This window comes from Myripristis murdjan, chromosome 23, assembly GCF_902150065.1.
Source record: "Myripristis murdjan chromosome 23, fMyrMur1.1, whole genome shotgun sequence".
NCBI lineage: Eukaryota > Metazoa > Chordata > Actinopteri > Holocentriformes > Holocentridae > Myripristis > Myripristis murdjan.
Window position 1 is genome coordinate 9,342,342 of NC_044002.1, and position 13,840 is coordinate 9,356,181.

The 13,840-nt window shown below is 40.7% G+C and overlaps 1 protein-coding gene across 2 annotated transcripts; it reads right to left on the reverse strand.

Annotated features, from left to right (window-relative positions):
- Positions 1 to 559: 559 nt before the first annotated feature.
- On the reverse strand, positions 560 to 5,652 carry lum (lumican). Of its 2 annotated transcripts, XM_030046385.1 has the most exons (4): positions 5,559 to 5,652; positions 5,270 to 5,347; positions 2,759 to 3,637; positions 560 to 2,422 (listed from the first exon to the last, which is right to left on the reverse strand). In XM_030046385.1, the coding sequence occupies exons 3-4, from the start codon at positions 3,630 to 3,632 to the stop codon at positions 2,268 to 2,270; spliced, it is 1,029 nt and encodes a 342-aa protein (XP_029902245.1). In that variant the 5' UTR covers positions 3,633 to 3,637; positions 5,270 to 5,347; positions 5,559 to 5,652; the 3' UTR covers positions 560 to 2,267. The 2 variants fall into 2 exon arrangements, with proteins under 2 accessions (XP_029902245.1, XP_029902246.1); XM_030046386.1 differs by lacking the exons at positions 5,270 to 5,347; positions 5,559 to 5,652 and adding an exon at positions 4,997 to 5,064.
- Between the last annotated feature and the right edge of the window lie 8,188 nt (positions 5,653 to 13,840).

Sequence of the window (13,840 nt, forward strand, 5' to 3'; positions counted from 1 at the left end):
CTGTACCAAAAAATGGCTCATTATTGTCAGCATTTTCCAATAAAACCACCTGGCACTGGTCCCTGCAAGCTAATGAACAAGATTGCGGCTAATGATACCCACTGGTTTTGATGACAACTGTTAATGCTGCCAGTAGGATATTTTTCCATGAAATGGGGTGCCAAAACAAAAAGGTATTTCTGAAAGTCTCCAGAAATCCAAAACCACTTTACACTTGGACTAAGTCAAGCATCATTTTGTACAGATTTTGCTCATGTGTTTCCAAGCACAATGGAAATAACCCGTGATTTACAATAGGCTTAAAAAGCGATGTCATACAAATAAGTTGGAAATGTAGTTTATTCAACTGCATTTTGTATCCTCACAGTAAATTCACCAGCAGTTACTGAGTCAAAGGCCACAAAAGAAATCATGATAAAATGAGAACCAAACAAAAAGTGATAATCTGATTACAGTGCTCCATCATTCAGTCAACATGACAATACTGTCAAGTTGATGTTTTATAATTATTGAAAAGTATCTATCAAACATGACAAGCAACGTAACCATGAACGCACCATAACTGCAAAAGCTGTAGTTTATTATCATAGAATGGTACCATTGGATGCATGCAAGTAATGCAAACGTTGTATACAAATGAGCAGTGTACATATCTGAACAGCAATGAACTGGAAAATGTATAGAAATAACTTGACTCAATTGTGTTTTCTGAAAAACATCATAACATGTAAATGTTTAAACTCAGCAGAGATATTCAGTGTGAGGAGTATTTGATTTTCAAAGGAGGATAATACCTGTGTCTTTAATTCTTGCAGTAATTGTTTGGTCATTTATTGTACTAATGTTTTACATTATTCACAGCCCATTTCCCATTTCAAGCAACTGTTGTTATGATATGTTATAGGCTCCGGTGACAATAATCATTATCTGTCACCTCCAGCAACATGGACTTGGAGGTGAAGCTCAGTTAGGCTGCAAATGAAGAACAACAGTATCAGTTTCATCCATTCCAGCGCAAACCTCAGTTGTTCTTGCTGAGCACACATACACACACACAAACCCTATTCATGCTGGGATCCTCCTGACACTTATTGCTGGTCAGAATAGGAAGTTATGACCCTGCACACTAAATTCATAGTGTTGAATTATGGGTTCAGATTATCAGTGAAGCAGGTTAGCAAGATATTTACTGGCATATTTAACTGGATGAGATGCTATGATTGGCAAAATGTGATGCAACTCATCCGACATGATGTTTGCTTCGAACCACTGGCTATGCAAGTTCAAAGTAGACAAAAAATGGTGGGCAAGAGCAAAAACTTAATATCACCGGTATTTTCTTTGAAAACATTTTGATTCTTTTAAGCTATTGAAAATGTGACTGTTGTGTAAAATCATTCCTTTGATGATGTGCAAAGGAACAAACTCTTACTTTGCTATTTGTTTTATAATTTCACCCCAGGCATTATACACCTACAGTAACTTGGAGTACACAGTCTTTCTCATTACCTGCCAGTCTTTTGCACAGCAACAGTATCTATAGTGTACCCATTATAAAAAAAAAAAAAAGATGCTAAACACTGGAACATATAAGACAGACAACAAAATTTAAGACATGGAAATGCTGATTTCAGGCACTGTATACTTCATTTCGTCTGTATTCAATGCACTGTAAATCAAAAAAAAAAAAAAATCATTTGGAATGTTTAAAGTGTGTTTACTTTTTGATAAAAAGCATTTCATTTCAGTATTTTTAGTCAGTTACTTAGTTTTTCAGTCTTTTTTCTTACGCTTTTTCCAGACATTTTATTACTTTTTTTTTTTTTTTAATTAGGTTTTGTTTTAATGTTTATTCAAAAAAGAGAAATTCACATGGTTATCTACAAATATATGGAGCCAAAGATGTGGAATAGCTGTTGGACATGTAATGACTTTGACAGCCAGATTGGCAATAATGCAAGATATTTGATGAAAAGATTTCTAAAATGCCTTTCATATGGCTGATAGCTTGTGATGCTGTCTATTATTTATGCATACAGCATTGGATTTGATCTAGAAAACACAGCTTTGGATTTATTCAAGGTATATTTTAATTGATGAATCATTACATTACAATATCCCAAGCTTGCATATTACTTTATATGTCAGAGTGCAAGGACATGAAAGCAGTACAGAAGAAGGGATATCGGGACATCCAAAGGACTTTGGGCTTAGCTGTGTCATGGAAGTTGTGGGTCATGGAGGGGTCATAGGTTTGAAGGAAGTCCTTAATCAAACATGATATCCGAAGCTTGGCGCAGGCAGTTGGAGGTGTCAGGGGGCATGCTGCTCTGTGTGATGTTGTTGGCATCCAGACGCAGATGCTTCAGGCGGGAATAGTTGAGGGGTCCGCTGAACTTGCAGAAACTTCCTAGGTCAAATTCTACAAAGAGAAAAAATAGCCAGAGAATTGGTGACCGAAGCAAAATCTAATGTGTTGTTGTCTCACAAAATCCTTTAATTACTCATCTGTACTGCTTGTAGCTGATATCTGATATGACAATGATTGTAACTGAACAGTGTGCTTTTCCTTGACCCATTAGGCCAGAGAAAACAGTCAGTACTTGTAAAAGCAAAATGTCAAAGGCATAATAGCAAATGCTCAGAAATTAACACAGAAATTAACAAGCAAACAAGACATTTGGAATTGTACAATGCTTTTACCAAGATGATTGAAAATGGTGATAATGAAAAGATTGGTTAAGGAAAATCCACTTACTGCTGATCTCATTGGCCTGGAGGTAGAATTGCTCCAGCTGCTCATTGATCTCAGGGATGGACTGCAGCTTGTTGAAGGACAGGTCCAGTTCCACCAGTGATGACACATTGAACACACCAGCAGGGATGCCGGAGTCCACCAGCTTGTTGTGGGAGACCCTCAGGTACTGCAGTTTTGGCAGCTTGTTCAGGTATCCAGCTCCAATACTGTCAATATCATTGTAATCAGCATAGAGGATTTCCAGTGAGCTGGGGACCCCAGCAGGCAGCTTCTTCAGCTTGTTGTTGCTCACATCCAGAGACATCAGCTTCTTGGGTCCTTTGAATGCTCCGGCAATGGCATCAGATGTTAGCTCGTTGTGCTGAAGGTTGATGGAAGTCAAGTTCTCCTTGTCACTCAAGAGTCCAGAAGGGAACTTGGTCAACTTGTTGTGCATCATCTTCAGCTCATCCAGGGACTTTGAGGGAGGAATGACTGGCTCTGTGATGTTGTTGTAGCTGAAAAACAGCTTCTCCAGGGCAGTAAGTTTATCAATGGTACCCTTGGCGATCTTGGCGTTGGTGAGATGATTTTTGTCCAGTACCAGCCAGCGCAGTCCATCAGTAACATTGTCAAACACTCCTGCCTTGATCTCTTCAATCTGGTTGTTGTGTAGGTACAGGTACTTGATCCCTGTTGGAACCACGGGAACAAACTTGAGCTTGCGGCTGTCACAATACATGGCACTGGGGAAGTTGATTGGGCATTCACACTCTTGGTTACAGTTAGGTCCTGAGGGTCCTAGCATGGAAGCAGGCTGGTAGTCGTAGTCATAGTACTGACACAAGGCCAGGCTGACCAATACGGCCAACAGGGGTAAACGGAGAGGAATCATAATTTCTGGAGATGGAACAAACAGAAGGAAAGGAGGAGTCAAGACAGATATGTTGGGAATTAGAGTGATCAAGACTTACAGCAGAGAGAGATTTTAAATGTAAACAAGTCAACAGGGAGCATGGCAACCCCTACAACTGGTACAAGTTGTCCAGGACATTGCTGCTGGAAGGTTGAGAACATTTTGGCAAGTTGGTGGTGCTACGGTGGGGTGGGCCAATCGGGTTCATTTTGTAGATGCTCAATATCAATGTAAAAATACCAAATACCCCAAAGATTCATGAAATTTCATGAGATATTTAGCATGAAGGCTGGGGCCTTCTTGGCCTTTTGGTGGCGCTGTGGTCAATTAGGTTTATTTTCACAATTCCAGAGCCTAGCGTCAAAATCCATTATTGCCCCAAGTATTATCGAAACCCAGGTTTGAATACACTGAGAAAATGTAATGGATGGATGGATGGGCGGAGTCCAGTCCATCATTCCTTCCCAAATCTCCGATCGTGAAGGACAACTAATAATCTTAAAACGGAATGAGACGTGAATGGGTTTGTTCTGTTGAATTTTACACACTACAAGTGAAGTTACAGTTATACATCTGATTGTTTTTTTTTTTTTTTTTTTTTTTTTTTTTTAGCTCAGGTTTAAATCAATCATCAAATCAAATTTATGCTCAAAGTGAAATAACTGTGATGCTGAAAGGATCACAGCTGTGAACCATTACCCGCCCCCCCCCCACCCAAACACAAACACTCCACATACACGCCAAACCATTGAAACCCCTGCTCTGCCACCCCCCCTAAAGGAGACACTGGGTAGCCTAGGGAAATAAAAACTGCATATTAATTATATATTGGGGTTAAGAGTTCATATCACTCAACTGGAGACCAATGAGTCCTACATTCCTTGATCCAGTCATCTGCATGTAGAGCGACAACATTTGATCCATACTGCACATTGCTTTTGTTACAGCACAACTTCATCAACATGAGAAAAAAAAACATCATATAAGCTGTTAAGTCATACCAGTAATGCACTGCAGATGTTTAAAATGCATTCGTACTGTGTCTGAAATGAAATGAAATGCTCAAGAGGATGATTATAGTCCTTGATGCGGCTTCAAAGTTATGTAAATCATGCTGAAAACTCATTCACTAAAGCATAATTATAACTCTGAAGAATCAGGTAGACAATGCATAAACCAGAGTGGCATCTTTAAAAGTAGCAAGAAAACTGCAGAGCTATGGAAAATGCAGACAGACATTTGATCCAACTGCAACAGATTAAAATTTGCAAAGATCTTAAGTCAATGTAATCCATGCAAACAGCATAAAAAGGCAATGCAGGCACAAATCAATTTATATATACATACTAGAGCTAGATTAATGTTCTGCCCGGAGCTCTCCTTCTGCAATGTGGAAATCATCAGACTTTTAGCAGCTCCAGCACTCTTTTTTTTTTTTTTTTTTTGTTTTTGCTCATGCACGATTATTCTTGCCTTTTCCGCTGAAGCACTAGCTCTGTCTCAGCCACTGCCCTGGAGCCTAGGAATGACAGTTGATAATCCCACCCGGAAAACAGAAATAAAGAGGGATAATCAAACAGGAAATCACAAATCCACTCCTCCATATGCAAGCTTACCTGAGGTTCTCTCTCGTTGTGTGCGTGGGGTGGAGGGCCAGTAGGTAGAACACTGTAGTGTTCAAAAACTGGAAGTCTCTGGAGAAAAAGACAGAGGGAAAGAGGGAAAGAGGGGGAGGAGAGAGAGGGGTAGATGGAGAGAGACAGAGAGAAAAAAGGGGGGGAGAGAAAAAAGGGTGGGAGGCTTCTTCAGCAGCCCAAACTGGAGTCAGGCCGTCATATAAATTAAAGATGTCATCAGTATGAACATCTGGGTACTACTATCCAATACCTATGTCTTGTTACCTACCAGCAGCAGGTGCAGCAGGGCACCCTGGGATATTAGTAGTACAGGGCAGCCTGCTCACTTGTGGACGTGACGGAAAATGCCCCAAAAAGCACTGTATATAACTGCTAATATTACCTCCACCCCACACCCCATCTTTTTCTCCAAACAATCTCCTCCCATCACCCCTTCACCTCTACAAACCAGCCACTTATTGTGCATCCTGGTAATCATCTTACAAACAACCAGCCCAAAATGTTTTGCTGTAAAAAGTTACGTGGGAGTCGGGGAGGCTATGTGTGGAAAAATATGAGCAATAGGATGTGTGGAAAAACGGGAAACGATCTCTGTCTGCTGTTTAACTCAGAAGCCAATTATGATGCAGAGAAAATTCACCAAGTACCTCTTGGGATGTAAATAAGGCCTTGGAAAATTTGACAAAGAGGTTATGAGACAGCCAGAGAGGACTTACATAACACTTGACGTAATCATTTCTTCTGTTTCTCTGTGTCTGGCCAGAGGCATGGCAGTGTAAGTGGAGAAAGGTAGGATACGGCAGATGTACGTCCAATGCACCCCATATGTCCTCACTATAAATCACTGAACTCCTTTAGACCCCTGCCTCTGCACATATTGCTTCTCTGCTTACTTCAAAGCCTTGCAGTTAACTGCTGTGTATTTAGATAGTAATCTGGACTCTACGCCTCTCTATACAATAGCAAGACAAGGCACTCTCAGCGGCCAAAAAATGGGAGAGTGTAGCGTTTACTTATTTGGAAGGTGTGGGAGTAGTGGAGGAAGGGAGACAGGGAGGCTGCAGCCAAATGTTTCTCCCATTTGTTTGTGGACATCTATCACAATGCCAGAGAATGCGAGAATTGACGTCTGGATTTAATTGGTCCAGGCCAGTCTGTACTCTACTCACATACCATTCCTAGAAACCATTTTGGAAACATTTCTTATGTGTGCAAGCCTTCATACTAAACATTCTCTCTCAAGATGTCTGCAGTCCCAGGGTATTTGTCTCTCAGATGAAATAATGCATTTAGCAACATTTGAAAGTTTCACTATGTCCTCTCCAGAAAAGTTACCTCCTCGTTCGTTTGACCCTCATTTGACCTCATTTTTAAAATATTTTTTTCATTCACATTTCTGCTTATTTGCCCATGTGGTTTCTTGGAATAGATAACATCATCTATCTCATAGATCTAGACAGCCATGTGTAGGGCTGATAATTTATGAGCTAGATCTAGGCCACTTACCAACAAGGGAAAACTGGTTGGAATGAGTAACCGGACAAAACAAATGCACTGTATCATTTAAGCACATTTAGAAAGCATCTCAAATTTCTATAATGAGAAGGCATGATCTGAACTACAACAATCTTTCTCTCTATGCACCTCATTTTTTCCTCTCTCACTCCACCCTCTCATTGTGCCTTTGTCTATTCTTCCTTTCTATTATGAGGTTTGAGCCACAGCACAACTCCCTCCTTTAATCCCCTATTGTGTCCTGCTGCTGTGATTCAAAGATAAATGACGTCCCAAACGTATGGCCATTATCATTACATTACATTTAAGAAGGTATTGTCTTGTGATAGTCATTTAATGCAAGGTAACTGGATGCATAGTGAACAAAACACGACTTATATTTCAGTCAGTGGATATAAACTAAAAAGTACAGCATTAGGACCAGATTCAATGTACTGTAAAACATTCTAGTTGTCTCCCTGATAAAGTTTGCGTTTGAGCAGCAGATTAGAGGGAGGGTCCAACTGGTTTCACCCCCTGCTGTGCCTGCTGACTCAGTGATGGACGACTTCAGAGTCAGAGTTCATGTCTCAAAGGCCAGTGGTGGTCAGCACTAGAGGCAGCGATTTATTACATCTTCATTACATGTTCATTACACACACAACCAAGTGCTACAGCATGCTGCAGATTAACTGATGCTGATTTGAAAACTCACTGCATATGTGAGTGTGTGTGATTATTTTTTATGAAGGAACATTTTACTATTTGCACATGTGGCTTTTACATTCCAATAAAATGCACACCTCAGCTCACTCCAGAGCACCCTGGTTTGCCACACTAGGGCTACATCTAATGTGAACCACTGGTTTTACTAAACATTGGGTTTAGCTTCCCTCACTTTAGTTAAACAGTGTCCTCAAAGTTTCAACAAGTTGGTTTCTTTTGTTGACTGCTTGGAACAGCTGTTCTCAATCCTGTCGATGAGTAACAAAGCCTTCCTGGCTTTAGAGAATTCACCAGGTGTGCCAGGGTTGCACCATTCCCGGATTAGAGGATAGAGTAACGCTGCAACTCGGAAAGAAAACAAGCTCCAGGTTGTTAAAAATGAATTGAACGGTGTCAAATCCAGAAATTACAAGCTGGAAATTCAGATGTCATTTCAGAGCTCCTATTTATCTGACTTGGCCTCAGTGACATCATCAAATATGGTTGCTCAGGTCAGGATGTGGATTCATAAGTATTTAGCTAAATGAACAGGGTTTTAAGGTGTCAGAATGGCATTGCAATTGGTAATTTATTGGCAATTGGTAATTTATGTTGGTAACTACTCGAACTCACATTTAAAAAAAAAAAGAATTTAGCTTTAATGTTGTATAGGTGTGTTCAGACCAAATGCGAAGCAAGTTTTTAACACGGCGTGATTACATAGTCAATGCAAAGAGACATGGATTCATGGCGGGTGACTGGCGGTTTCTGCGTTGTGAATGACGCAAACGTGAAATTCACATCATTTGCCAACATCATTTTCAACCTGAGTGAAAAATTCGCGGCTGTATTTGCATGAATCCATGATGCTTCATGTTTGGTCTGAACACACCTTAACAAACATTAAAAATAGAGCTGGGCTTTATGGTTGGCTACATGCAGCAGCTGGATATAGTCCTTATGTTTAGAGACCAATAACAAGGACAACGTGCAATCTCTGTCCTGTCAAAGTTCAACTTGTATAGGTGTAGCTGGTCAAAAAAAATCCCATTTAACTTCAATATTAGTGGCACCAAAATAGCACCAATGCAAATCTGGTATGCTGCTGCCATAATGCAATGTGCTTTCCTTCTTGTACATGTTGCTTGCAGAAAGGGAATGAGGACAACAGGCCCTACTGCCAGCTACTAGTAACACATGGTACACAGATTTCTCCCCACCCATGTGGTATCAGAATTATTGGACACATGACTTTGCCATACTGAACTTCCCAGTGAGTTGCATTCACATGCTTACTGGGGGATAAAATAGTCAATTCAATGTTAACGTTATTAATGAAGCAAGCCGTAGCAGAGCTAACTGGTAGTCTTGGGCATTTGAGAGGATATTGCTTTAAATCCCAAGAGAACTCGAATGCCATTGCCTTAGAGTTGTAAAGGAAAATTCATGTCCCTTTAGTTTGTCCTTGTAGTTTATTTTTGGTGTTATTGTATGAAATGTAAACTCCCATGCTCTGTTGGTCCATGTTTGAAAGAGCAAGTAGGTCAAAATTTGCTAAATTTGAGTTATTCAGAATCCAAATTTCCCATCTCTAAACATGTTCAGGTAGTACTTCCCTGTTGGAAACTTGTATATCTGATATATCTGACACCACATGAATGCAAGGTTTGTTTACACAGACGAGCTGAACATTTAAAAACACTATCGGGTATAACAGTCATTGTTACTGAACAGCTGAGGAAACCCATTATGGCCAACAGGGTTAATGTGACAACTGAAAAACCCTCTAAACAAACTGAAGGTAGAATATTTTACAGATTACATGGACATCAAATGCTTATGTGTATTTCAAAGGCTAAAAGATTCACAAACCCATCGGATAATAGATAAATACATTCATAAAACAATATCAAATAATATAACTCAAAGAAATAAAGAAATAAAATACAAGTTTTCCATTGGTCCAGCCACAGTCCACTTTTTTGCATTTACTTTGAGGCTGGTGTGTTTTTAACTCTGTTACTGGCAGTGATTTGGTGCGAACCCAGACTTAACCTATTCCAAACTGTTCTCAGTGTAGAGGCTGGAAAACAGACATTTTGACATTTTGCTGAGTCACTCGGCTTCCTCCCTGCGTAACTGTTGATGTCTAGCTCATGTTCTCACAGCCTTTCCATGAGACTAAATTGCAGACATTGGCTCTCAACACTGTTTTCCTCCTATTTTATTTGTACTCTGGAGCTCAATGGAACCACTCAGTAGCTCCATTGAGCTCCTTGTAATAATGCCAAGTGATGGATGACACTGGAACATTCAGTCATGACCAGACTAGACTCTAACCAAAAGTGCACTTAAATTATGTTTGGGTGTCATCACTGACTTTTAAAATCATTTTGCTTTTATTCAATTGTTTACACTGAAAAGAGACAGGAACGGAGAGAGAGGAGGCTGACATTCAACACAAGTCCTGGTCTGGATCTGCAAACCCAAGACACCAAAGTTGCATGGTATGTGCTTCAGACCACTGAGTCACAAAACACCCCTTCATTGTTTTTGTGGTTTTTATTTCTACAGAACAAAGCCTCTTCTTGCTTCTCGTGTGATCACTCCCTTGCTTTCTCCACAGCTGCACAATTAGGTGCAACTATCCTTAAGTGATGCAATTCTATTAAATGTTCTCAGTGTGAATATCTGTATGCAACACATATTATGTCAAACTTTTTTTTTTTTTTGCCATTAAGTGACAATAAAGTGCCAGCAAAGAACAATGAAACAATTTAGTCCACCTTTTCATTCCAGGGGAATTGAAGCCAAGCAAAAGCCTGTATAACTGGGATTGGCTTTGTTCCTCCACAGACCAATCTAATTAAATGTTAGTATATTACAATAACATTTACCATAAAAACATTTTATATACAGAAGCACTGCAGCAATTTCTTGACCTTTACTACCTCTTTATTCAGCCCACAGTCCTGAGTGGGCGCCGGCAACACACCCTTGTGCAGGATCCACACCCTTCTTAACACTTACTCATTCATTTGATTGGATTGAAGAACGTGTTAGGACATGTGATTACTGACTTGAGTGCGACATGGTCAGTTGTCTGGGCTGATTCAAATGCGGCAAAGCTGATTTTTTTTTTTTCTCAGAAAATTTCTGGATGCATGACTCATATGCTTTCCTGGTGAATCTGAGCTAGACTATAGATCAAACAAAAAGATAAAGAGCAGCAAATCACAGCATGAAACAGTTTGCCATATCACTTCTTCAGTAACGTCTTCCATCTTGTTGACATTGCATAGAGAGCCACACGCAGACTGTCAGACGTAAACACTAGCACATGAACAAACACGTTAAAAGACACACACACTGACGGCGGCACACGGAAGGAGATGCAAGCACATTAGCACACGCAGATATTTTGGGACTTCTTGGCATGGACTCATAGAGGCTGCTAATAAAATCTCAGACAGCACCCAGACACCACCTTCTGTTCCTACCATGAGGCCATGTGGTAAACACTAAGCTTAAAACAGAGGGCTCATCCCCGTGCAGGCCAGCTGATTTCCTCACACACATGCATGGTCTCACATGTGCTACAAGACTGGACCGGCAGACGAGGAGATCCACTTAATGCAAGGCAGATCAAGCTGTTTAAAAGCTGTATCCCTCAGCTCTGTGTGGCTATCTCCAATCCACACACACCCACAGAGAGAGAGAGAGAGAGAGAAAAAACACACCATAGACATGACTTGCAATAGCTACATTTGGGGATAAAATAACATTCTTCAGTAGCCTGAAATAGAGCTGCTAGTGTGTCTCATGTCCATATGAAATCTGATGTGTCTGCTGCAGTATAATAACAGTATTTTATACATTGCTGTGATGTCGGTGGGAGGAATTTGATCGAGCAATGTAGTTTCACGCTGCAGGTAGACAGATATAACCATAGGCGTCAGTCTGTGTTCACATCTGCTCCTCTGCAGGATCTTTCCAACCCTCCTTCTCGACATGGTGAGGAGCTCAGGTTACCTTGGTTACATAAGCAGCATAAGACAGGTACTTCACTCACAGACACATATGTACACACACACACACACACATACACAATCAATCAATCAATTACTTAGACACACTTGCACATGTAAACACTAAGCAACAAAGATATGTGCAAATGCACTCTGACCCTGGCAGATGGAAACATATTTGTGCACAACTGATCTGATTTTCTCCAGCCCTCTTCTCTTTATGCTTTTTGCGCACAACTCCATACACATACACACACCCGTATTTGCGCACACACATTGGAATTTCTCAAGACACCAGTACTGACCACAAGCCTTAAGAAATAAGACTAAATGCTTAAGGTCTAGAAGAAAGACGGCTGCACCGGGGATCAGGTTGCACCACGCTTATGTGTGACAGAGAAAAAAAAAAAAAAGACCAGAGAGTGCTCTACTCTTATTGACCACATGGGGGCAACAGATACGGTGACACGGTGCTCTCATTGCAGCGTTGAATTGATCGTGAGGTGCTGGGATGAGCGCCAGCACTCAAACACTGATGTGTTTTATTCTGCCCTTGAATTTGAAGAGCTGCCTCGCTCCTTAGACCTAGACCCCAGTCATATCAGAGGGGGTGGATTCTGAGCCTTGTTTTTTCATAGCTTCTTTTTTAGGTAGGCCATTTTTAGGCCACTTTTGCAAACTACCTCAAGAAGAAAGAATGAGCAGTGGCACAGAGTCCTTTAATTCCTGGAATCAAAGCCAAACAGTCTGCAAGGGACAAATGCTTCATATGTCCATGTACCTCAGTATAGTGCCATACATCCTCAGTACATACCCTCAGTGTGAGAATGCACAGTGAGAGAAACTGAAGAGAATCATCTGATGAGCATTAATCATTAGCCAGCGATGGAAAAAGCTCCCAGAGGCAGACGTCTTTACCACTACACCATCGCTAGGGAGCTCCATTGCTTCCTCCTTTCACCTAAATGCTCCCATTACACACTTAAATGAGTGGGAGGACTATAAATCATTGGTGGCTCAGGGGCCAGAGATGATCCCTATGCAATTTTTTTTACCTACCCATATGAATTAGAGGCAACAGGGGTAGTTAAAAGTGAATTAATCTATAGCAGAGTTTGTTAAGTTGCTTTAATTTATTCCTTTATTCCTTTAATCCTGGACATTGTTCTGTGTCAAGGATGTACTACAGATATGATAACTGATTTTTATGTAAGTTGGTTATTTCATACCAACCTGCTTCTGCAGTACCGCTACTTAATGCGGTCATCTACAGTATATCCTATGCAAAGGCACATAGTAAAAGGCTTGTAAAAGGCATTGTAAAACTGTGTTGACATTACAGACACATGGGAGGTAGCACGTTACAGTCAATGTTGCTCATTTTCAATTTGGTATTTGGTTTCATCAGAGATCATGAAAGTAACTACTGCATTGTAACATCTGTCTGTCTCTTGCCATCTTATTGCTCACACAAACTGGTCAAGGTGTCTGTGACTGAACTGAGAATGATTGAAAAGACTTTTAAAGGGGCCCGTAAGGCTAAAATACATTTCAAGCCAGACTGCTTTTTAATTTTGTGTAAAAAATGCAGTTGCCAGTTTGTCAGAGCCTGTATGAAACTGTGATTTATTTCAAATTTAGAAGCGTAGCTAAACTAGTCTACCACAGTATACCTCTTGGCTAGTCATACATCAAAATGAGTATTAAACCCACAAGCTGTATACTGTACCTATTCTGTGACCGGTCTGTGACTGTGTGATATTATTAGGGAAAGAGTTGCGGTCAACTTAATTTTCCCATAAAAATATAATTAACTGCTGCTTATGGTAGCTTTAGACTGTGATCCTAGCTGCACTTGAGACGTCGCCATAAATTTTGAAGGGGCAGTGTAACATTTTGATCTGTTTCTGGGCAGAAGAATAATCCATTGTCACCCATACAGGACGTCCTGACACTAGCATAGCCTGAACAGACCCTGGAATGTTAATATAATTGCAAAGCAGCTTCACAGTCACTTTGTCAAATCTACACTCAGAACCCCTTCATGCTGCTGTCTGCATTCTCAAAACTCTGAGGGTGTCGGTGTGGCCTCTCACTGTGTGTGTGAGGGTGTGTGTCGGCAATAGCGTTGATGATTTCTCACCTGCTTCTCTGTGCATCTCACCTGTTCCTCCTCTTGACCTTGTTCGCCAGGAAGCCGCCCCACTCCTCACACTGTGCTGTAGCTATTGCAGCGCCATCCAGTGACCAGGAGCACAACTCTCCATTCAAACCACCGATAATAACTTGAGCTTAGGTTGTTACACCCATCAAGAACTGCTAC